This window comes from Martes martes, assembly GCF_963455335.1.
Source record: "Martes martes genome assembly, chromosome: 14".
Taxonomy (NCBI): Eukaryota; Metazoa; Chordata; class Mammalia; order Carnivora; family Mustelidae; genus Martes; species Martes martes.
In genome coordinates, this window is record NC_137902.1 from 15,436,699 (window position 1) to 15,460,566 (window position 23,868).

General features: G+C 40.0%; 1 protein-coding gene across 1 annotated transcript in view; it reads right to left on the bottom strand.

The window, feature by feature from the left end:
* Positions 1 to 7,617: 7,617 nt before the first annotated feature.
* The window catches only part of FHIP2A (FHF complex subunit HOOK interacting protein 2A), a 32,671-nt gene continuing 16,420 nt past the window's right edge, over positions 7,618 to 23,868 (bottom strand). Inside the window, exons 6-17 of the mRNA XM_080823572.1 lie at positions 20,901 to 21,194; positions 20,514 to 20,710; positions 19,328 to 19,442; positions 18,689 to 18,765; positions 18,197 to 18,389; positions 17,856 to 18,025; positions 17,352 to 17,495; positions 16,360 to 16,450; positions 14,213 to 14,356; positions 9,321 to 9,461; positions 8,850 to 8,953; positions 7,618 to 8,745 (exon numbers count right to left, since the gene is read on the bottom strand). Coding sequence (XP_080679698.1) covers positions 8,640 to 8,745; positions 8,850 to 8,953; positions 9,321 to 9,461; positions 14,213 to 14,356; positions 16,360 to 16,450; positions 17,352 to 17,495; positions 17,856 to 18,025; positions 18,197 to 18,389; positions 18,689 to 18,765; positions 19,328 to 19,442; positions 20,514 to 20,710; positions 20,901 to 21,194 — 1,776 coding nt within the window. The 3' untranslated portion in view covers positions 7,618 to 8,639. The remainder of the gene's footprint in view (positions 8,746 to 8,849; positions 8,954 to 9,320; positions 9,462 to 14,212; positions 14,357 to 16,359; positions 16,451 to 17,351; positions 17,496 to 17,855; positions 18,026 to 18,196; positions 18,390 to 18,688; positions 18,766 to 19,327; positions 19,443 to 20,513; positions 20,711 to 20,900; positions 21,195 to 23,868) is intronic.

A 23,868-nucleotide genomic window follows, 5' to 3' on the forward strand; every position in this document is an offset into this window, starting at 1 on the left:
GCTTAAAGAATACAGAGGTTGAACCCCGTGTTGAGGTGACATGTCCAGAACAGCAAGCAAACTCAAAGAAAGACGTTCCTCCTCCTCTCCTATTTCCCCTTCTCCCTGTAGAAACTCTGACTGCCAAAACCTAGTAGAAAGCCAGCTGGGAAAGAAGAAATCTAGTGTGTGGGGTCCTAGCACAACATCCTAACACAGAAGAGTAGATTTGGAACTGAGGGCCAATACCTTGATAACCTGCACAGAACTTGCCTTATCAACCTCTACTTTGAAAAGCAAACCTCTCAAAGAGGAGCACTTACTTGAAATTCCCTCCTCTTGCAGCCGGGCAGGATTTTAGTAAACATTGGCTGAGCTTCATGGGTGATGCTACTATAATCCCAGGACAAACAATCTATTTTGGACCTCAGACCTCAACATCGACAAATATAACACTTGATTACAGTGTTTTATGTGACTAGCTAGAAAGATTTTTCCACTTCAAGCAGGATCATTCTGGAAAGTTCTATCAGGAACGCAGAGCTCTGCTTTCGTCTACGTGGAATAGCTTCTAGCCGTCAGCGGTCCGATGAACAGAAACAATGAGGATAGCTTACCTACCCCTGCGAAATACCTTCTTTTTTAATCACGGTAAGAGGCAAGGATCAGCTTCCATGGCGATGTGGGGATTTCTGAAGCATTGGCAGATAAATATATGTATTTATATATATAATGCAGAGTCTGAGAATCTTGCCTGCTCTTTCCAAATATAACCCAGACACCAGCAGAAAAATTCAGCATTTACATCTGTCCAACACCGTTCTTAACCAAAAAAAGGCCACTAGTGAGGATCTCTAAGGAGTTATGAATGTGTGATCATATAATTTACTGGAGGAAAGATCAAAATACAATGTGCTTGTATCAGAAAGTAGAGCAGAGGCATACTGTATGAGGACAAAGAACTTTTCACAATAGCCTCAGAATGGAGTTGATAGTGAAATGCATGTCAAATTAATTGCACTTCCCTCGTCGTCTTCTTTCTAGTGAAATAAAAATGATAATAAATGAGCAACACAACTTGGCAAGATATGTATCAGCCTTTTCTTCGAAATACTCAACTCAATGAATATCAATTATATGTTATGCATGAAAACACTCCAACCATTAAGAATCATGCAAAATTCTTTTTATTCTAATGTCAAATTCCAAAGAAAAACACTCGGAAATTGCTACACACATTTGCATTAATGGCTCTTATTATTTTTAGGATGTGGTTTTGAACTCAGCTTCCAATGAGCCATGTGTTCTTGCTAACAGTGTCTTCAGGGAAAGGTTTACTTGTAGCTGCATCACTTTGGATCATTTTGGAGAAAAAGTCTTTATAAAATGGAACCTGTTTATTGTCAAGGAGTCCAAAGGTACATGGACTATTGGGTTAATATTTATATCTTAAAAGTACATGTTTTCCAGACTGAGGGTTGCTGGGGGGAGGGGGGACGGGAGAGGGGGTGGGGATATGGACATTGGGTAGGGTATGGGCTATGATGAGTGCTGTGAAACGTGTAAACCTGGCGATTCACAGACCTGTACCCCTGGGGATAAAAATACATTATATGTTTATTAAAATAAATAAATTTAAAAAATTACCTCAAAAAAAAGTACATGTTTTCTCCTCAATTTCCATTTCTGTGGGAGCTCACCATCAATTCAAGAAAAAGATGGTGTATTGTCTAATAATTTCTAAAACAGAATGGACATAAAGACTGTAGAACACTCTAATAATTGAAGCAGCCCACAAAGATTTTAGAGCCATAAAATGCTCTGTGACTTGCTACATTGTTGGTAGGAGCAAAAGGATAAAGAGATTTAAGAAGGAAAGCATATTTTAAACATGGAAGAATAATGTTTAAGGAATGGCTAATTTGTTTCCCTCTAGAAATCGTCAGGACATGGTTCTCTGGGGAAATCTAATCAATTAAAACCCAACATGCTATTCCATTTGTGAGTGGCATGAGAAATACATTTCTCGTGTTATTACATAAATGAATCTCGTCTTCAGGGCTTTGAAATATAACTTCATCCAGACTATAGTGAATTTGTATGCCATCTCATCTGTCTGCATTACAGTGAAATTGATTTTATGATTCCTTACTCATAAATTACAGGCCTGAGGCTGTAACAGACTTGGAGATGCCTTTGCTTTGTCTTCCCTACTCTCACGGGCTGGGCGTGTCACCTGCTCTTTTTTTTTTTTTTTTCTGAACCACATCTAGCTCCTCGAGCCTGCGATTATAGTTCTCAACCTATAAAATGTGTTTTGAAAAACAGGGGTCTTTTAGACCCAGGATGTGTTCTTGGCTTGTTTGGATTCACTACCCTGAATATTGTCCCTGAAGCCCTTGGCACATTATAGGAATTAAACGTTTTGTTAAGAACTAATAGAATGATCACCATGCAAATGAACACACCTAACAACACGAGTACCATTAGGAAACTGACAGCTACAAATGTCAATGGACGTCTTCTCTCCTTCCTTTCCCTCACCTCCTCAAATGAGAGCAAAGTAACCCATGGTAGTGCCTTGAGTTTCTGGCAGTCCTACTGTGTCCTCCTTTCATGTCAGGATTTGGTTAGTCATCAAGAGTCAAGAGAATTTGGGGCACCTGGGTGGCTCAGTAGGTTGAGCGTCTGACTCTTGATTTCGGCTCAGGTCATGATCTCAGGGTTGTGGGATCGAGCCCCGCATCGGGTTTTGTGCTCAGTGTGGAGTCTGCTTGTCCCTCTCCCTCTGCTCCTCCCCTGCTCGTTCTCTCTCTCAAATAAATAAAATCTTAAAAAAAAAAAAAAAGAGAGAGAGAGAGAGAATTATTGCTTCAATGTCTCCTCCCCTCCCCTTTTAAAAAGAGAATTTCTGTTGGTTGATATACTGTCTAGTCTAATCAGAGTGAAGAAGAATAAGATTAAAATATCAAACTAGAAAGTAAGCTCAATTTCCTTCAATTCCTCAGATTCACCCTTGGGAGACCAAGTAATTCTTTGAGGCTACTTCCAGATATATGAGGGTAGGAGGGGAAACATGTCAGGTCTCTTGATTGTGCTCCCTGGCAGGTATGACCCCTGGGTTGTCCTGCTCTGTTGCCTGACCTCAGCCTTCAATTTCAGGACTGAGAGACCCCGGTTGACTTTTTGCCTTCTCTCTGTGTAACAGCTCCAGAAAGAGATCACTTGAATCAGAAGAGTTTATTACTATTCACCAACTGAGAAAACATGGGCCCCAAAGCACAATTGTTTGGGCTGGTGCTTTATACCAATCTCAGAATGAGGAAGGTGAAACAAAACAGTTAATTGTGGTAAAGTTAACAAGATAGAGAATCGTGTTCCATTTCTCGGTGACTTGACCTTACGGTTCTGATTTCTCAGAATATCCAGCGTTTATTTCTAGTTCTAAGTAAGAATGTAATTCAGTCAAGACTTGAGTTGTAGATTTTCCCTTTAAGTGATTTCCAACACTACAGTCGACCCTTCAACAACAGGTTTAAATAGTACATGTCTACTTTACACATGGACTTTTTGACTGTAGTGCAGTATTGAAAATGTACTTTCTCTTATGATTTTTTTTTAAGATTTTTTATTTATTTCACAGAGAGAGAGAGGTCACAAGTAGGCAGAGAGGCAGGTAGAGAGAGGGGGAAGCAGGCTCCCCGCTGAAAAGAGAACCCGATGCGGGACTCTATCCCAGGACCCTGAGATCATGACCTGAGCCAAAGGCAGAGGCTTTAACCCACTGAGCCACCCAGGCGCCCCTCCTTATGATTTTCTTAGTAACGTTTTCTTTTCTCTAGCTTACTTTATTGTGAGAATACAATATATAATACACATAACATAGAAAATATCTGTTGACAATTTTTGTTACATTATATGCAGGTTTTTTGACTTCAAGGTGGGGGAATCAGCATCCCTAACCCCCAGGTGTTGTTCAAGAGTTAACACTATTTCTTTCTCCCTGTGCTCTCCCAGCACTTGGGTCCTAACAGCATTCATCAATGTGGGCTAGAATCTGCGTAAGCACACAGAACACTTCTCCCCTGTGACTGTGACTTCTTGAGGGCAGAAATTGCTTCTTGTTTTCCCAGCACCTTAAAAACTGGCTCATCACAAGTTCTCAATATTTGTTGAATAACCAAATTATTGTTTCGGATGGCATATTTTTGACATGTTTAGAAATGCTATTATAACACAGAAAAACCTCTGAGGCACGCAAGAAACCATGAGCAGTGAGTGTACACAAAACAGGCTTTGATGGGTCTCCCTGATATGCACAGTCAGGTATAGATCAAGTAAAACTGAAAGCCCGTCTCCTAAGAGCTAGGCCCATGAGCAACGACTTTCATAGCTAAGACCAACTAAAACCTATTCCATTTCTTCTAACCACGGATCCTTTGGCATCAAACTGTCACGCAGTGCTTCTGCTGGCTCATTTTTTTGTTTGTTTATTTTGAGAGAGGCATAACAGTTACTTGAGAGTTACTCACAAAATTTCGACTTTCACAATTTTATGTCAATTCTTTAAATTCGCTTGAGATAACAAGTTTCAGTTTGAACCAGGTTTTTGGACTCGGGATCTGATTATACATCCCTAAAATGCAATTTTCTTTTATAGCAGCTCAAAGCAAGAAGGGTAATTTCAACTCCTCAGGGCCTAAACCTACCTACCCTACATCCTTTCAACCTATTCTCCTCTTTAAGTCCATAAACTTTTTTGACTAACAGTGGCTGGAAAGATCCTGGGTAGGTGGGATTAATAATTACATTTTTTCTCTCCCTGGCTATGCCATATATTATGTGTTTCTTTCAGTTTCCAATTAGGGCACTTTGACAAATATCCAAATGAATGGAATAAACCTAGAGTCTAATTGTCTTATGTGTCAGTTGAAGAAAACAATTTTTATATGCGTTACAAATATATGAAGAAATAACGCCTACAATGAATTGTTTTTCTAAGACTTGTGTAAACATTTCTTCCTTTAAGGATGTTACCATTAAGGAGTGGAGTGGAGGATATATAATGAGGCTCGCTCAGGGGGATTTTCCAAGCTATACATTCCCCTCCACAAATATTCTGATTCTGTTCCTTTTTGTTCTCTTCCTGGAATCAATGCTGTAGTGACCCATGAACGACTGTGTGTCGTAAACTTTTTTCTTTTTTTTAAGGGACCTGTATACCCAATGCAGGGGCTTGAACTCACGACCTTCTGATCAAGAATCACATGCTCCACCCACGGAGCTGGCCAGATGCCTCCGTGTGTGCCAAATCCTGTTGTACATGATGAATTACTGTTTTAGACTTAGCAGTGAATAAAATGTTTTCAGTGAGAATTCTATACAAATATAAGACACTTTGCTTAAATTACATTATTTATTTTTTGATTATCCCTCTTAGTCCTGCATGCATCATTAGCACAAAAAGTTGAACTTAATCACAACCTCCTTTTGGAGAGAGAGTAGGTACACAATTGCCATCTGAAGAGGTTTTCTTCACAGACGGCCCAAGAATTCCAGCCTTGGTAATACTGTCAGTAACCTACACAAAGCTCAATAGAAAAATTTACCAAATATCCTTTGTTTAATGTAAACAAGGCAGGAGGCCAGAGTATTACAGTAACACTATTTTACAGGGCCCAGAAATATGATTATCTATCATGTTTTAACATATCAAGTGTCACAAGGACATGCATATTTTGATTAATTATACAACCCAAAATACAACTGCCATATAATTTGTGGTTTCAGCACGTGACTGCAACTTCTGTTGATACCTGTGAACTTCATAATTAAATGGGAACTGTATATTAATGTGGTAATTTATGGAAATATGTCACCATGAATTATGAAGTAATTCCATAATTTGTGCCCCGTAAAATTAAGTGTAACAATTTTTACACTAGCAACAGTGTAAGCAAGCTAAGGATTTTGGTCCATATATATATATATATATGTACATATATATATATATATATACATACACACATACACACACACACACATACACACGCACACACACACATATATATATATACATGTACACACATAGTAATGTATAATTAAACCAAAGGGCTATGAATCCTCTCATAGCTTCCATATTGCACAGACAGATACATTATGAGAACATTACATAGTTATAATGTGAGTACTACAATGATAATTGGTTTAGGACAAATCTGAGTTCTATCAAGTAAAGAATGTGGCTCATTACTAAAAATAAAGTCAAAGACTATACTGTTAGAAAGTTCAAAAAAAATGTGCATACCTATTTATACTGATGTGAAGCAGGGCTAAAATTCAGCTTGGAACTTGCTATGGCAATCATTTGTTAAGGTGGCACCTTCCACCCAACGCAGTGCACTGAAGTCACTGTTTTGCAAGTACTGAGTAACGCAAATATTTAGTTTTCACAGGACAGTATGAAAAAGCCTAGTAATGTAGCACATTGTTTCACTGACAAATCTGACTCACTGTGAGAACTTGTGCTGGCTCTAGGTCTGTCTGAACTAAACAGGAAGAAGAAAGAAAGAGAGAAACTTAGAAGAGAAACAACTTACACCTTCAGCTTTAGCTGACTACAGATCAAAAATCATTACAATAACTTAGGAAAATAATTGTGTTTTAAGAAGCAGCATACACAGACAAAAATATAAAAGTTAAAGCTTTTCAGAGCTTGGTGTCATGTATTAGCTCTAAGGTCCCACTGTGAACTCAAGGATAAAATAGTATTTGGCTTGAGAGGTAATATTGCTCATACACCCATTGAGCACTACGAAAACATTAAGAAATATCTAATATCTCCTAATGCCTTATTTTAAATAAACCTACATCAAAGTAGACAACAACTATGTCTAAAATGGAAAGGCTGCAGTGGTCCTTGCGTGGGCTGACCAATAAATACCGAGCACTGAACAATCAATGCTTTCCCACCATTAAAAATCATTCCAAGAAAATCACGCACAAAGTAACCATCTTCCACTTTTGTTTTTTCCCTTGTTCCCTTGTCCTGCTCAGTAAGTATGCTTAGACTGAGCTAACAAAGACTTGGATTAAATGTAGTCTGAACACTGGGAAGCATTCCAGAGCCAAGAATATTCATCACCTTTTGTTATTTTGTTCTAATAGCTAAAACTAACTATAAATCAGAAAAACAAATACCACAAAATCAGCAGAAGGTGTAAAACACGCTTCTCTGCAAGTCCCACATGATGTACATCTGCAAAGACGCTACACAAAACAACTTCCTACACGGAGCGGCGACAGTCCCTTCCAAGCTGGAAAGTTCGATCATCCGCTCCCCCCCGGTAAAATAATCAGTAAATGGAAAGGTAAGGCGCAAAGTGCTGCTGCTTAACATTTCAACAGAAAGAGGAGGAGGAGAGGAAGAAGGAGGAAGCTTAAAAGCAACATCTGAGTGACAAGCATCACCGAAGGCAGAAGGGAAAGTGGATGCGCACAAGGCATCCTGTACATCAGGGAGAAGCTCGCCATGCACGGCGCGGCTTTGCCGACCTAACACTCGGTCCTTCATGCGGACGCAATTTACCCAAATTCCTTAACGTGCAAACAGGACAGACTGGTTTTCTTTTTAAATCTCTTTAGAATCATTTAAAACAAAAGACTGAACAACATGAAAACAAACATTCAAACTGTAAACACTGAGGAGGCCCACTGGCATTTTGATTGCTGCCTAAGAGTTATGCGCCGGGACACTACCATGTATTCCAATAAGAAATCAAATTATAAAGCAATTTTTATAAAGCAACTTTCAGAGAGGGACAGATAGAAGAAAAAAAAAGGTTCTCAACCCAACATGTTTTCATTAGCTTAAAAAAATACTATTTTAGCAAACATTACCAATGGAGAGCACGAATTCAACATTGTTGCAAAAATGACACAGTTTAAATATACTGGGACCCAGACGTGAAAATCAATCACTAACATGGCTATGTGCACAAAAGAGTAAAAGAACATTTCTTTAAAAAATATATATTATATTAATCAAGAACTTCTTTATCATATTAAATCGTTATTCTTAGAAAAGCTGAAGAAAGTTAATGGTGCTCTACACATTTTTATCTCCTACTAACTCATTTGATGGTTTCTGAATTGTATTTTTTCTCATTTACAGTTTTTTTTCATATTTTGTTTGATAAGAATTCTGACCTTAAAAAGTTATAAAATTAGTTTGTTTTTTTTTTCTTTGCTACTTATTAATCCAAAAGAATATAAGCATTTGAGTCCCAGAGAATGTCAAAATGCCTTGCTACCTAAAAGGATATTAAAATAACAGAAATATCATCAAAGTCATGACATCGGAAATTTTGCAGCTTTTCACACAGGCATTAGAAATGCTTATTTCCTGAAGTTCCTTTGATTGTATCCTGGATTCAAGGACGTGCAATCTTACATATAGAACCATTATGGTAAAGCCAATGAAAACATTATACAACATTTTACTGAGAATGTCCACTCAATGGGTTCTTAATGGTCCTGTCCAGTTTACAGCAGTACTTCATTTAAAAAGGCTTTTTATCCTCTCAGCTGGGTGAAGCTGAGTCCTTTTTGATGAAATGTATACTACAGTTCCGCTCCCGTAGTTACTTGCAGGAGGCTGTTTACGGTGTGGAGGAAGCGTGGTATTTCACAAAAGCGATTGCCGCCAGCTCCTTGCAGAACTCTTCCAACACGATCACACCCTCCAGCAATGTGATGTGGTCAATACTGGTAAAAGCAAAGCAAGCAATAAGTCAATGTGAGATACTAGCATTTCATCAAGTTTGGGTGAATTTTTTTTAGATAAAAAAACAGGTAAAACACTGGCTTACATGGGGCCTTCAGGTTCCAAGCCAAGCAATCGCTTTCTGACTAACAGCAGCTTGGGAGTAAAGTCTGGAATACGCTGGATTCGGACCATCAGGTCTCCGACAACCTGCATCAGGGACAAAAGGAACTGCGTTCCTGAAATCAACCTCACAGGGACTCTCAGAATTTAAAAAAACAAACAAACAAACTCAACTCCCTATTACTAAATGAAGAGCGTCACCCTTCACTATTCACATAACCATCTTTGGTAAAGGATTCACACCTGTTCCTTAAAATATAAAAGTTACCATTTAAAAGAATGAATTTTTCTTTTTTTCTCCACATGCTATAGTAAAATAATGACTCCTTGACAGTATATAAATAGTGCTTCCCATTATGTAGTGCTAGGCACATACAATGGTAAGTAATGTTAATGGACATGTTTATCACAGGGTTTGTCAATCCTAGAGAATGTAACAAAACGAAGAACTCACCCTGACGATGACAGAGAAGAGGGATCTACAGCCAGAAGCAAGGTTCACATAAGGATCCAAAAGGTACTCGTGTATGTGCGGATGAGGGAAGAGAGAAAGTCTAGATAACACGGAGGTGACTTGTAAATTTACATCATATGGCTACGGAGAGGTAAAAAACAAAAAGACATCTGACATTATTTATAATGTATATACCTGAGCATTTCATTTACCATTTCAATTTGTCTTTTCAACAAAGGAAAATATTCCATCTTATGTCTACCTCCACATGCTCTTCTACAATGAAAACACTGATAACTAAGTTGGCTCTCACCATCTTAGTCAAAGTACATATCTCACAGTGCTAAAACTTAGGAGAAAAAAAAGCAGCATACGTATAGATGTACAGAAGAAAATATGTAACATAGTCATAATGTTTCTGTTTTACACAGGTTGTTCTAATTAATGAAAGTGTTCAGTGTTCAAAAGGTCATCAAAACCCATGAAAGTGTCATATGTAACAACAACAGCAACATAGGACATATCAAATAGAAGACCAAAGACAGAAGGGGAGGTATTAAAGATCTTTTAAAATGCGGTAGCCTGGGGCACCTGGGTGGCTCAGTAGCTTAATTAAGGGTCTGCCTTTGGCTCGGGCTGTCATCCCAGGGTCCTGGGATCCAGCCCCGCATCCGGCTCCCTGCTCAGCGGGAGGCCTGCTTCTCCCTTTCCCACCTCCCCTGCTTGTGTTCCCTCTCTCGCTACGTCTTTCTTTCTCTCTCTGTCAAATAAATAAATAAAATCTTAATAAAATATATGGGAGTCTAGGTGTGCCTGGGTGGCTCAGTGGGTTAAAGCCTCTGCCTTTGGCTCAGGTCATGATCCCAGGGTCCTGGGATGGAGCCCCGCATCGGACTCCCTGCTCTCTGCTCAGAGAGGAACCTGCTTCTCCCTCTCTCTCTCTGCCTGCCTCTCTGCCTACTTGTGATCTCTGTCGGTCAAATATATAAATAAAATCTTTAAAAGAATATACGGTAGTCTAATTTTAGAAATGGTATTTTTCATCTCTTATTCAATTACTGCCAATTACCAAGAGCATGTATACAATAAAATAAAGTCAGATACATCACAGAACCTTCTCAGCAGCAGGAGAGTTTGGGGGATAGAAATGACTACCACATGCCCCACAGCGAATGAAAAGGTTCAAAATGGTGATTACAGACAAGGATCACCTCATTTGCTGCAAGAGCATTAATTATCCCAAAACACTTATATATCTGGGTACAATTCCTCATATAATTTTTGTATGTCGTATCACAATTTCATTTGAATTCTGGTTTTTTGATTTTTAATCTGTTTACTCCACAGAGAAAGCAGCTTGGAGATGCTTTAGAGACGACATCAAAGTCAAAGGAAGAGGCGCGTTGTACAAAAACAGTTGCTGTCACCACGCCTAGAACTTTCAACAGAAATCTCATTCCTTACAGTTTTCTTCTAAGCAGCCAAAGGAAACTGAGTAGCTGAGACAAAACTGACTTCCGTGGGAGGGCTAGGGGTGAGTGAGGAACCTGTGCTGAGCCTGGGGAAGAGAAAAGGGATTTGACACGGATGAATGTTAACCACAGACTCTGCCTGCTTCACTCCTTTCACTGAGCAGCTGCTGAACCCTTGATATATAGGGCCCCTGGGTGGCTCAGTCAGTTGAGGGTCTGCCTTTGGCTCAGGTCATGATCCTGGGGTCCTGGGATCGAGCCCTATGTCAGGCTCCTTGCTCAGTGGGGAGCCTGCTTCTCCCTCTCCCTCTACCCCTCGGCTCTCTTTCTCTTGCTCTATCTCAAATAAATGCATACAATCTTAAAAAAAAAAAAACCAACAACCACCGTTGGTATGATGAGCAGCAGTTAAGAAGTGAACATTTGGCATTCAGAAGACCACAAACGCTACGGCATGTGCCAGAAGCCAGCAAAGGTGCTGCTGCATGGGGAAACCACAAGTCCTGTGTTACAAGCCCACCTGTAGCGGGTTTTTCATTTGTTTGTTTGTTTGTTTTTACCGTAAGATTCATGAGCATGGATTTTCTGAAAGAAAAAGTATCTCTAAGTCACTCTTTGTCACGGTCGAACCTCAAGCAAGATGAATGAAAGGAGACACTATTCCTATGGAAAGGTAACTGGAAGGGCGTCTTCTCCAGCCTGGTGACAACGAACAACAGAACAGCCTCCAGGACTCACTTCAGAGCAAACGGCGAATTCACACAAAGTTGTATTTTAGGCATGAAGAAGACATTTTTAAAAATCTTTAAGAAGAATACATTTGGTCCAGGATGTGAACAAAATCACTTAAAATATAACTTTAGTACAGTTTTGTATGTGACTTGATTTCTGGTAGTTCAGATTTTTAGGTCACTAAATCTGTCATTTATAGGAGCTTAAATAAGTCAACAGAATTTGGCTTTCAGCAAGTCTGTAATAAGTTGCCACTTACACTTTGTATTTTCCTTATAGGCTATTACTTTGGTTTTTCGTTTTATTTGAACAAGAATCTATGTCCTTGGTTGTTTAAGAAGTTTAAGGCTGACTCAGATTATATTTTAATGTGAAAATGGAAACAAATCTCAGCTATACAGAAATCATCCTATATCTAAAACAGTCTCTACTTCATAATGAGTTGGCTTTTTTCCTTTAATATGAATAACCCTTTCCTGGGTTAACAGTGAGTGTTTATATTATTACTTTGGATCTCTTCATTTTCTACTTGACATACAGTGTTCACCTGGAATGAAAGCTAACCAGATTTTTCTGACGTATCAAATGGACTTGGCCCACCTTTGAGCTCACACTACATACAAGGCCTGAATTTTAGGACAATAAAATTTGACTTACTCCTGTACTTTTTTAGAAGTATTTTAAATTGCTTTTTTCATTTAATTATTACAAGCAAATCAAGTAGGAGGTTACAGCAAGTAATATCCGCTTCACCTTAACAAGAAGAAAATGTGACAAGTGGCGCAGCTGCCCAAGTCCCAGCAGAGAGAAGTAGCGGGACCGTTTTCCCTGGTGCTCTTTACATCCTGCTTATGGACCTCAGCATTTTACTAGCTTTATAAAATCATCACAAATGATACTAAAGGTTTGTGTTATATGGTATTTTAGAAAAATTAATGTTGTGACAACGCAATAGTATTATGAATACTTGAGTCACAATTTCTCAATTATACATATAGGAAACTAGCTACTCCACTAATTATCTGTAGTGAATGTTTAATCCCAGGCTGGTTGCCCTGGCCCTATTTCTCTACCAGGAAAATACAAGCAAACATCATCCTCAACAAAACACATTTAGAAAAGAAAGAAAATGAAACTAAACCAAGCACGCTTAGCACACCAGGACTCCCGACTATCTCTGAGATCTGACTACATCACATTCTTACCAAAAAAGGCTTGGAAAATCAAGGGTTTGAAGACCAAAGGTTTTGGGGCCTGTAGTGAACTAGCAGTAAGTCGCATTAACTGCAACTAGGGATTCCTCACTGACAAAGCATGACCAGAAGTGTGTCCTGCCTAGCAGGACAGGGTTACAGAAGATCGGCTGGGACAGCGTGCAGGAATCAGCTCTGTGCTGTAACGTGCGAGCTGCTGACATAAAAAGAGCTTTAAAGCATTTCGGGATATTCTGAGCACTCCACAAACTAAAGGGAAAAATACCTGAGATCCAAAGGACGCTTAGCAAACCAGCACAAAGAACACAATGAACGGAAGAACCCCGCCACCCAGGGGGTTTCCACAGCCACTATGTATAGGATGGATACGACGGCTACGGCCTGATGCCACGAGAGCTGGATTTTGCAACCAATGGACCAAAACGAGAAACACAGCACTTGCTATTAAGAGGTTAAAAGAAAAAAGGACTTACTCTATCTCTTTACTGATTACTACCAGAAACAGTACTGACTGAAGTCTAACCCCACGAAATACTTCTTAAATTATAATTTCTTTATTTGGCTTTCTGGGTATTGAAGACAGCCTGCTTAGGGAGTAAATTTCCTTTAGAACTCCCTATGCTCACATAAATATTTAACTAAAATGCTAAAAAAGAACAAGTACTTTAATATACAATTTTAAATTAATTCCGCATTGGTTAAGTCAATTTCTATGTGGAGGCAAGTATTATGCCAGGTGGTTTTATTTCAAGTGTGTCTCCCAGGCTGTAAAGCATTTCAAAGCTCTACCCTCACTTTGTTCATTCGTCAAGGAGAAAGGGAGGGAGGGAGGGAGAAAGGGAGGGAAGGGTTCTGTAATCCCAAATTCATTTCTCCTGACAGCGAGACATACACAGCAACATACCAGCTGATGGTGCTTTCTATCTACTTGGGAATAAGTAAATTTACCTTTTTCATTTCACCTCCCCCTTATGAAAATGAATATCATTCATAAGTTCTTGGTCTGAAGAAGCAGATTCATCTAATATTGTTCTGTCATTTTAAGGAGACCAGAGCACTCAGGTTTCCATTTGAAATGACATTTAAGGTCCTCTGACTTGAACTTTACAAGGCTGACTCAATTTGTATCTGTGCTAACTGTCCTAATAAAAGAAAAGGGTTTCTATGTCATGACAGGAAAGTCTTCTAATCACCTTCACCTCCAAAATGTGTGAAGGTTATTAAGACAATGTTCTATAACGAGAAGTAAAATATAGGATTCTCTAACAGCCATCAGGTTGAACAAAGATTTCAGACATAACCAACGTGTCAGAATTGCACCACTTGCCGGCAATCGAGCTTTGTGAAAAAGTCATCCAGCGGAAAAACTGAGAAAACAAAACTACTCTATTCAAGAGCTGAACTAAGACTTGAGATGAACCCATGGTGGATGGTAGCAAAATAATGTGAAAATCAGTATTTTAAAGCTTATTACCTGATCAAGAATTCTTCCCATTCTGTCAAATAAAACTTTCAAAAAATGACCTTCAAAGAAAGTAGCTTCTAAATTGCACTTTTCCAATGCCTTTGGAGACCCGGGCCACTCCCATCTTAAGCAGATAGCGCAGTAGTCACGGAACTAGGGAAAAGCATTTGCATCGTTAAAGAACAAACCAGAACAAATCGAGATCAAACAGAAATGATTTCCTCTAACAGGCATATAAGAATGCACTGGCGACCCGTGGAGGAGGGAGGGACTCAGGGAACAGGCTAACTTGGGGCCCGGGTAAGCTTATAAGCACCAGTACCAACATATGTTGATGAAAAAATAGGCATGTGCTTTCCTTCATAGAATTTAACTCTCCTTATTTGTATCACAGTAAGTCCTAGCCACATTTTCAAATCTATTTGAAAACGTTACATGCACAGAGATGAAGACATGCACATTGTTGGGAAGGCAGGCTTGGCTTTCCTCCAGCACAGGGCAGAAAGCCGTGCTGCGCGGGGCGAGCTCTGCAGACGGTTTGCTACGCTCGCAGTGAGCGGAGCACCACGCTGAGAGTCAGCATGTGGAACCTTTACTGCATTTAACGGAGCAAATTTTATGTCTGTTGAACCTAATAAAATAATCAGGGCTGGTATTTTGTTGTTTTTTTTTCATCTAATAATTCATTTTTATTATATTTTACCCAACTGTTGGTCTGTTGACAGACTGGAATTAATAAGGAACTAGTCCTTCACTATACAGTTTACCACTGGGGTAAACAACATGGATTTTGATAAGCATAGGACCTCACATAATAAGAATAAATTTGGAAAGTCTTCCCCAATATTTAATTTACCTAAGTTTAAACAAATTTAGAGCACAGTTTTCTATGCCCTTTTCAGATTCCCCTTATTCAACAAAGCGACATTACTCTGACCTCTCTAGTTTGGAAATTACGTGAAATTAAAACAAATCACATTCTCACCATGAAGTACTAACTGCTTCAACTCTTAAAAGAAAAACATACTTAAAACAATCAAAAAGCCAGCTTCTTCAGTATTTTGTGAGTTTTAAATGATTTGGCTTTCAGCAGACAGTTTTCTATTCTAAACCACACCCTAATATTCAATAAAGCATTTTCCCATTAACATGTCTGAAATTCTCACCTAGAAAGCAGTAGTTTAAACATTTTTTATCCCTCTTGTTGGTCTTCTAATATTTCTGAAACAATCCATAATAACTGCACTTGCAGAAAATGGAAATGAAATTTTACAGAAAGAATAAATGCAGCTTAAAAATCCAGCTGATTCTCTTGAGATTGGTACCACTTGTCTTGCTTTCACTCTCTTGTCCCTGAAGGCACTAGCTACACAATAGCTCCAGTCACTCACGCAGTCATCTGGACCTGCATTCCTGCTACAGGCACATGCAAATTAATTATATAGAACACTACACTGCAATCTCAAGGATTTAAATGAAAATTAAATGTGCGTTTTTCTGATGAGACATTTTTAAAATTGGGAATTCTGTAAAATGCTAGAGAGAGGAAAAGTAGACCTTGAGAAGGCCATGGAGGTTAATACTTCCGAGGACACCTTTCAGAGTCCTATCAGGGAGGCAGCACACTGAGGGGGGCAGGGAGCAGGGAGGAGGGAGTGCAGGGAGTAAGGGAGCACGACACTTGTCCATAACTGCTCAGGTGAGAAAAGACGTGGAGAAGGGGACAGGGCAATGCCTGGGGACTGGGATCAAGGGTGGGCGGTGGGCAGAATCTTTGAGAGGTTATGTTTTGGATCAGTACGGAAAAGGATGGGGGGTAGATATAATTTAAAGTATAGAAAGAAAGGAAAGAAAGGGAAGAAGGATGGGGGGGATGGGGAAGGGGAGAGGTGGGAAGGGAGATACAGGGGAAGGGAAGAGGTGGGGAGGGAGACAAGGGGAAGGGAAAGGGTGGAGGGGAGCAAACATAAAGAAATTCTGAGATAAGAGACAGTCAGTAAAAGGCCAAGTAAGGCCACCTGCCTAAAGTTAAAGTAACAAGAGAGAGTTCAGGTCTTGCTGAGGGAAACCTTTGGAGAAATGACTGTGGACAATGGGACAAAGTGTATAGGTGCACTCATTAGAGTTCATTTCCAAAAATTAACTACTTCACTTACCTGCCTATGAGCATCTCGGAGGTAGGTGTCATATCCAGTGCCCTCGACATGGTAGGATGATTTTGCTTCATCGGGTACCAGACAGAGAAAACTTAGATAAGAAAAGCCATGGTCAATAACAGAAATACTCCTACAATTCAGTACTTAATCTTGAATCAGTTTTACTGATCGATTACTCTTTCATATCTCAAAGGTTTTATTTAATAATCACTCATTCCACTTGAAGCAAAAGTAAGCCTAAAAACGATCTTTTACATTCCAGCACAGTGACAGACTGCCACGATATCCGTCAATGTCAGGAAACTGGCTCTTAGGTAACTGAACGCAAGATTTTTAGTCACCCTAATTTTACATCTTGAGCCACATGCAATTTCTCTAAAGTCACCTGCCAGCACCAGTCACCAGCATCAGTGACAGCGCTGCGAAGGAAGGAAGAGAACATCGCCAGAGAAGGGGCACTTAAAAAAAAAAAAAAGGTAAAACCAAAGTATCAAAAGGGAATGGCCCTACGCTTAGCATACATGAGTACACAACTAAGAAGTGCAATTTGTCAAACTGGACATTCTCCATGTCATTCCAACTGGGAACGACTTAAGATTATTTATGTTAAGAAAAGAGTATTAAGGAGGGCACATATTGCATGGAGCACTGGGTGTTACATGGAAACAATGAATCATGGAACACATCAAAAACTAATGACGTACTGTATGGTGACTAACATAACAAAAAAATTTTTAAAATAAGCAAATAAAAAAGCAAGGCCATCTGAAGGTTTATTTAACCACCATTACCCGTTTCTGTTTCTATTTTCCTGCTTTGATATGGATTGTTGCCCCTAGGCTGCTACATACACATGACAAAAAGCTGATACAATCTTTAAAGAAGGGAAGATTGAATTTACAATATGTCTCTGTAACAATCTAAGAACAGAGCTAGTATAGGTTATAAAACCAGGCAAAAGAGATGGAAGTCACACTTATATGGCAACTCACCTATTTACAATTTTATGGACTTCAGTTTTCCCATCATTTTTGGGGTGGTCTGGAGTAGCAGGAGGTGAAGAACTAAGCCATTCTTGATTTGACAGAGTGTTATCTGGCGAAATGTCAGTAAATAGTGGGTCTTCTTCCAGATCTCTACGTTCAATTTAATGATGTATAAAAAGACAACATTTTATTACATTTTCTAAACCAGAAGATTCTCTGCCACGTTCTTACAAAACATTACATGATTTTGCTAATAAAAGAATTAAAAAATTACATTTTATAGGGAAACAAACATTTGATATGAACATCAAATTCAAGAATATATTGATTTTGTTCCATTTAATGAATACCACTTGTGATTTAAAGGGATGGTGATACCATGGCATCTAAATTTTATTTTCAAAAATCTTGTTAGAGGCATTTTTTTCATGAATAAGGGACAGAAGCAGGAGAGAGAAGAGGACAGTTCTGCAGGAAATGCTAAGCTTGCAGGCCCGGGTGGGAACTTACACGGCTCCTGCTATCAATCCGTTCTCCACCACATCTTTATCTTCTGGACACGCAGGCTTATACTCGGTATAATTTCTTTCTTCGAGATTTCTTAGGACCAAGTTGTAAAGAATGTGTTCGTTGGGTTTTTGTAAAAGATGTTCAAACATTCTTAATGTCATTATGCTTATCTGAAACCAAAGTGATAAAGGCTAACTGAAAAACATCTCTGAACAAACGATTCTTCTTGCCATCCTATAAGTCATGCTTTTGATTTTTAAAGCTACATCAAAAAAGAAGCTATACTCAAAACACCATAAAACCGTATTTCAAAGCCCCATTCTAAATCTTACATCGCTTACCTCATCAGATATGTGATCACAATGTTCTATTAACCTATGTCTTAAAGGGTGTCTGCTAATATCTGCCAGAGTTTCCGGTTCCCTCTGTTCTCCAAGGATAAAAAACACCATTTCTTGAAGCAAAACGTCAGAGGTTACTTGCCGAACAATGCGATGGAGCAGAGCAGTCGAGGTCAGGATACCCATCTCAGAACTGGGCGTAACAGACAGGTCATTAGTGGGGAACAGAATTTGAAATAGCAATTTTTTGTTTGGTTTGGTTTTTTGTTGTTTTTTTAAAGATTTTATTTATTTGACAGACGGAGATCACAAGTAGGAAAAGAGGCAGGCAGAGAGAGAGGAGGAAGCAGGCTCCCCGCTGAGCAGAGAGCCCGATGCGAGGCTCGATCCCAGAACCCTGGGATCATGACCTGAGCCGAAGGCAGAGGCTTTAACCCACTGAGCCACCCAGGTGCCGCCCAATTTTTTGTTTTTTAAGGAAAGGCTACTCACGTTTGCATCAACTGAGGTTCCATGACTCCGACAAAAAATCTTTCATGAACAGCTTTGGCCAGAGCAACAGCAGCGGTCTAGAATACAGAAGGAGCATCATTATCTTTTCCTTTCTTTTTAATGGAAAAGAGGATTAATTTGTAACATTGGTAAACCAATTCCACTCTCCATTGGAATTAATGTGGAGAAACAAACTTGCCTATTGGCCATCTTGTTGATGGCATATAAACCTAGATTAGATGTGAGCCACTCCATCCTCTACACTTTATCTAAATGTCCAAGAACAAGAAGAACAGGACAAAAATATCATCCCAACCCCCTTATGGTATTAACATCTCCTCAAAGAGGAGAAATGGAGGGAGGCCAGCATCACCTTATGGAGCTTCCTATCGTGATACTTAAAGAAATATAAGGGCAGAACTTGAACTGTGATTTATTCCAGAGTTGTAACACACACATATACACACACACACACACGTATATACACAGGGTTTTTTTTGTTTTATTTGATTGTATTTATTTTACTGACTGTGCTATCCTAAGACACTTAAGATATTTTTGGAGACATAAACTGAGGAAATTTTACTTAATAGACACATTCTAAAATTATCAATAAATAACAACAAAAAAAAATCAAACCTTCTGTGCTTCCTTTATGAGTTGATCACAATAATCAAACCAGGAAAGAAATGAAATTAAGGCTCGTTTTCCCGGAAACGCTGAAGCATCTTCTTTGTGACTATAGGAGTCCAAGCTGTAGGATGTAGAAGAAATGCTTAGCCCAGAGTTATCTCAACGCGTTAACCCAGTTCAGCGCATATGGAACAATGAAGGCCCGTGACCGAGCTCGTGCAGTAAAACGCATGCATCCAGAGAGAGCCGGATGACCACCAGAAGCAAGCCAAGGATAAGAGGAAACCTTTCAAATAAAAGTTGTAAATAACTTTCACTCTTTGAGTGGGAAGAGAGAGACTAACACAGAATGTAACTGCAGAGGAAAAACCACACAGACAGCTCCGCACGCGCCTGCCATAAACGTGAGCAAGGAGTGGAAGGAAGCGTGCGAGGTGCTCAGCCGCTGGGATGAAGGGAAGGTAACGAAGGGTGCGCAGAAAGAAGTAAGTGGCCTGCTTCCCTTTCCACCTGAAAGCACAGACAGCAGTAAAGTGAACCAGGGGGTCTGCCCTACTACAGATGCTGGCAGAATATCGGGCGGAAAAAGACTAGTAAAAACCCAGGAAGAGTTAAAAATACACAGAAAAACTGCAACCATTTTTAATTACTCTACTAAAACATTAGGCAGCTTATAGATGGTGGGACTGGGGGTACTTTTCCTCATGCTGCTTATATACTTCTAAATGTTCTGCGATAATCACATTTTCCTGTGAGAATCAGGGGAAGCCCCAAAAGATGGGTAGAGAGGTGAGGAGAACAAGGCAGGAGAGGAGAGCTCACAGCCACGGGCCACGAAGCAGAAGACGGCCCGAGAGGCATATTTACAAAAGGATGTTCCTTCTTTCAGGAATTAAAAAAAAAAAAAAAAAACAAAACCAAAGTTGTTGGTTTTAATGTATTTAAGGTCTTAATTATTCACTATAATGGAAAAACAGCTTAACTACGTAACAGCTGGACTGTTCCCACACCAACTCGCTTCGGACTGGTAACAAATTTCAAACGCGCCTCCGACAACAATCCCATTTAAGGATCACGAGTCATGTCACATTTTCCAAAATCAAAGATTCACATCACTGCAAAGCAGCAGGGAATTTCCAAGTCCAGGCGTAAGAAGTCGCTTCGGTGGGCGAACACAAGCAATGGCTCTTACCCCCAGTTAATTGCTTCCACTGTTTCAATATCTAACGGGTCCACGGACTGAGGTAGGGCCTTGTACAGGGAGGCGAGTCTGTCGGTCAGCAGCTCGCACAAGCACGTGCTCTGCGTCAGGCACTTGGCAGCCGCGGGCTCCGGCAAGCTGACTAACAGCATCAAGCCCTCGCAGGCTTTCACAGCGATCCGGCCATCCTGAGGGGAAAACACAGACCCCGTCCATTCTTGAATGACAGGTGTGTCAAGTGGCTGGGGAAAAATTCACCTTAAAAAGACTGAATGTTTTACACTAAAACAAGAATAGACTTTTTTTTTTTTTTTTTTTTTCTATTTCAAATGCACCAACTGTGATCAGGTGAGCGGGGGACGCGCAAGGAAGACTCACAGGACTTCTAGTGAGATTCAACAAGGAATTCACTAAGTTGTAATCCTGGTTTGGACGAACAACCGTGGCCTCCGGCAGTGGGGCGACGGCGAGGTTATCCAAGCTGGCGGACAGCTCGTCCGCCGGCTGAGGCGACTCGTCTTCGAACTCTGGGGGCTCCAGACCCGCGGCACCAGACAGGTCCTCTGGCTGACAGGACTGTCCCGTGTCTGTTGACAAGGAATCCTGACCTTTCAAGGAGTCTTCTGAAATGACATCTGCTGTGCCTTTGGAAGCCAGGGATTTCAACTTATTCTGAAAAAGAACACATGTTCTGTATGATCTGTGTCAAAAGACTTATAAAACAGAAATTATATTTTTATTGGTTTTTCTATAATTCATGTTCAATGTCTAGCCAACGTAGCAACAGATAAAAGTGTGATGACTAAAGAAAATACTCAGACGTCAACAAGCTGGGTTTGAGATATTTTAAAAATTGCCCAGGCAGTCATAACACTCTCTGCACTAAGTACAAAATGGTTTACCATGACCATAAGCAAGGAACAATATTAGTGATAACTATATGGCTATTGCTCGAAACAACTGATATTAGTGGGGAAAAAAGATTCAGGAGGTTTCAATTGGAATTAACGGTCTTCTCATCGCTGGGCTACTGAAAATACATAGCCTCACTGCTGATTCTTCTAAGATCAGTTTTCTATTTGTGGGAGTTTGCTTTATTTTTTATTTTATTTTATTACTGTTATTATTTTAAGATTTTATTCATTTATTTGACAGACAGAGATCAGAGTTGGCAGAGAGGCAGGCAGAGAGAGAGGGGGAAGCAGGCTCCCCACTGAGCAGAGAGCCTGATGCGGGGCTCGATCCCAGGACCCTGGGATCATGACCTGAGCTGAAGGCAGAGGCTTTAACCCCCTGAGCTACCCAGGTGCCCCCTAAGATCAGTTTTCTAAGACGATTTTTCTGTTTTCCCTGTCCCTCTGCTTTATAAAAAGAACTCAGTAGTCTCAGGACCTTTTTATTCATGTTCTTGATGAGAGAAATTTACTTGAAATGTTGGCCCCACCTCCCCAATACACACACACACAAACACAAAGAATTTTAACCAAAGTTGGGTGCCTGAGGGGCTCAGTTGGTTAGGCATCTGCCTTTGGCTCAGGTCATGATCTTGGGATCCTGGGATCAAGCCCTGTGTGGGGCTTCCTTCTCAATGGGGCGTCTGCTTCTCCCTGTCTCTTCCCCCACCTGTGTGTGCTCTCTCTTGCTCTCTCTTGCCAATAAATAAACTCTTTAAAAAAAAAAAAAAAGGAATTGTAACTTTAGTCTCCGGGGAAAAATACTTTGCTTTCCATTTGAACCTAAGAACGAAAATCAAATCACACACACAGGTTAGAAGTCATCATGAACCAGCTTCTCCTCAGGGGCCCCTCACCGTGTTCCACCGACCACAGAGATGCATTCAGTACTGAACGTATTCAAAGTTCTATTTCCAAAGTTATAATTATTATAAATCACTTTTATTACAGTTAAGGATATAGTTTGGACCAATCTTCTTGAGAAATTGAGCCCACAGCACATGTTAAAACAAAACATCTACTCCAAACAACTTCCCAATTTCCTACAAAATCAGTTCCATATCACAGCCCTTATGAATGTAAACACTCAGTTCCATCTAAAATAATATTATATATTATATACATATTATATTATATAAAATAATAATACAGTTGGAAACGGTATCTCAGATAAGAATGGCAAAGGGAGGAATAATCTTAGAATAGCATTTACTCCTTCGACGAATGTTTCCCAAAGTGTGACTCAAGACTGTTGGTGTCATGGTCTTCTATGGAGCTTGAGAAAAATGCAGATTCCAGGATCCCACCCAGACCTGAATGAGAACATCTGGAGGTAGAGCTAAGGAATCCGCATTTTAACTTATTTACCTGCATTGCCGAAGTGTAGCTGACAATGTTATACTGATTTCAGGTGCACAACATCGTGATTTTAAAGCTCCCTAGGTGATGAGGAACTGCTGCCTTCTCTTACACTTTAGTTCTCACTGAAACTGCTCCCTTTCTACTTTAGGGGTCTTCCTGATAGCCACAGCACATTTCCACACATAACCCCCAAATCTCTTAAACGCAGACTTCTCTCCCAAATCACAGATTTGCAAGACCAAGTGCCTGTCGATTATCTCCATCAGGATACCAGAAGGACTCAGAACAGCAGAACTGTAATGACCATCTTCCCCAACGTAAGCTCCATAAGCTCCCTCGGGGCTCCCTTCTTTCTGTTAGCAACAGCCTTGCTGGTTCAGAAATTCAAGCACTCATCATCCTTTCTCTTGCTTCCTGCACAAGACCACAGAAGACCACACGAGACCACACGAGACTACCTCTGGTGTTTCTGGAATATATTCACTTCGTTCCGTCCCACTGCCTCCAACTTATAGTCCTTGCCACTTCTCTTCAGGGTGACTCCCTCAGCTTCCAAGCTGGTTTCCTCTGCTTTCCTTTTTCCTCTCAAAGGAATCCAGTGTGCAAGATGCTGCCACCAATTTCACTTAAAGTATAGACACCATCATGTAATAACGTCCCTGCTCAAGAATCTTCGGTGGCTCCCCAGTGACTTCAAGTATGTTCAAACTCTTCATCCTTCCATTCAAAGGCTTTGACCCTTCCTAGTCCATCTCTCCGGGCCCTTTTCTTATCACAGGCCTTTCTAATTATACTGTTTCATGAACACACCACAACCTTCTATATTTTCATTCTCTTATGTATGTTCACCCATTCTTATCTGAACATCTGTCAGGAACCAAATCAAAGATAACCTCTTCCATGAAGTCTTTCTCAACAACCTAGAGCAGATGCAATGACTTTGTACCCTTCTTATGATACTCACCTTACTCTACCTCAGTTTGCAGCCTGAATATTGGTCTTACCCTCATCACCAGACTATAAACTCCTTC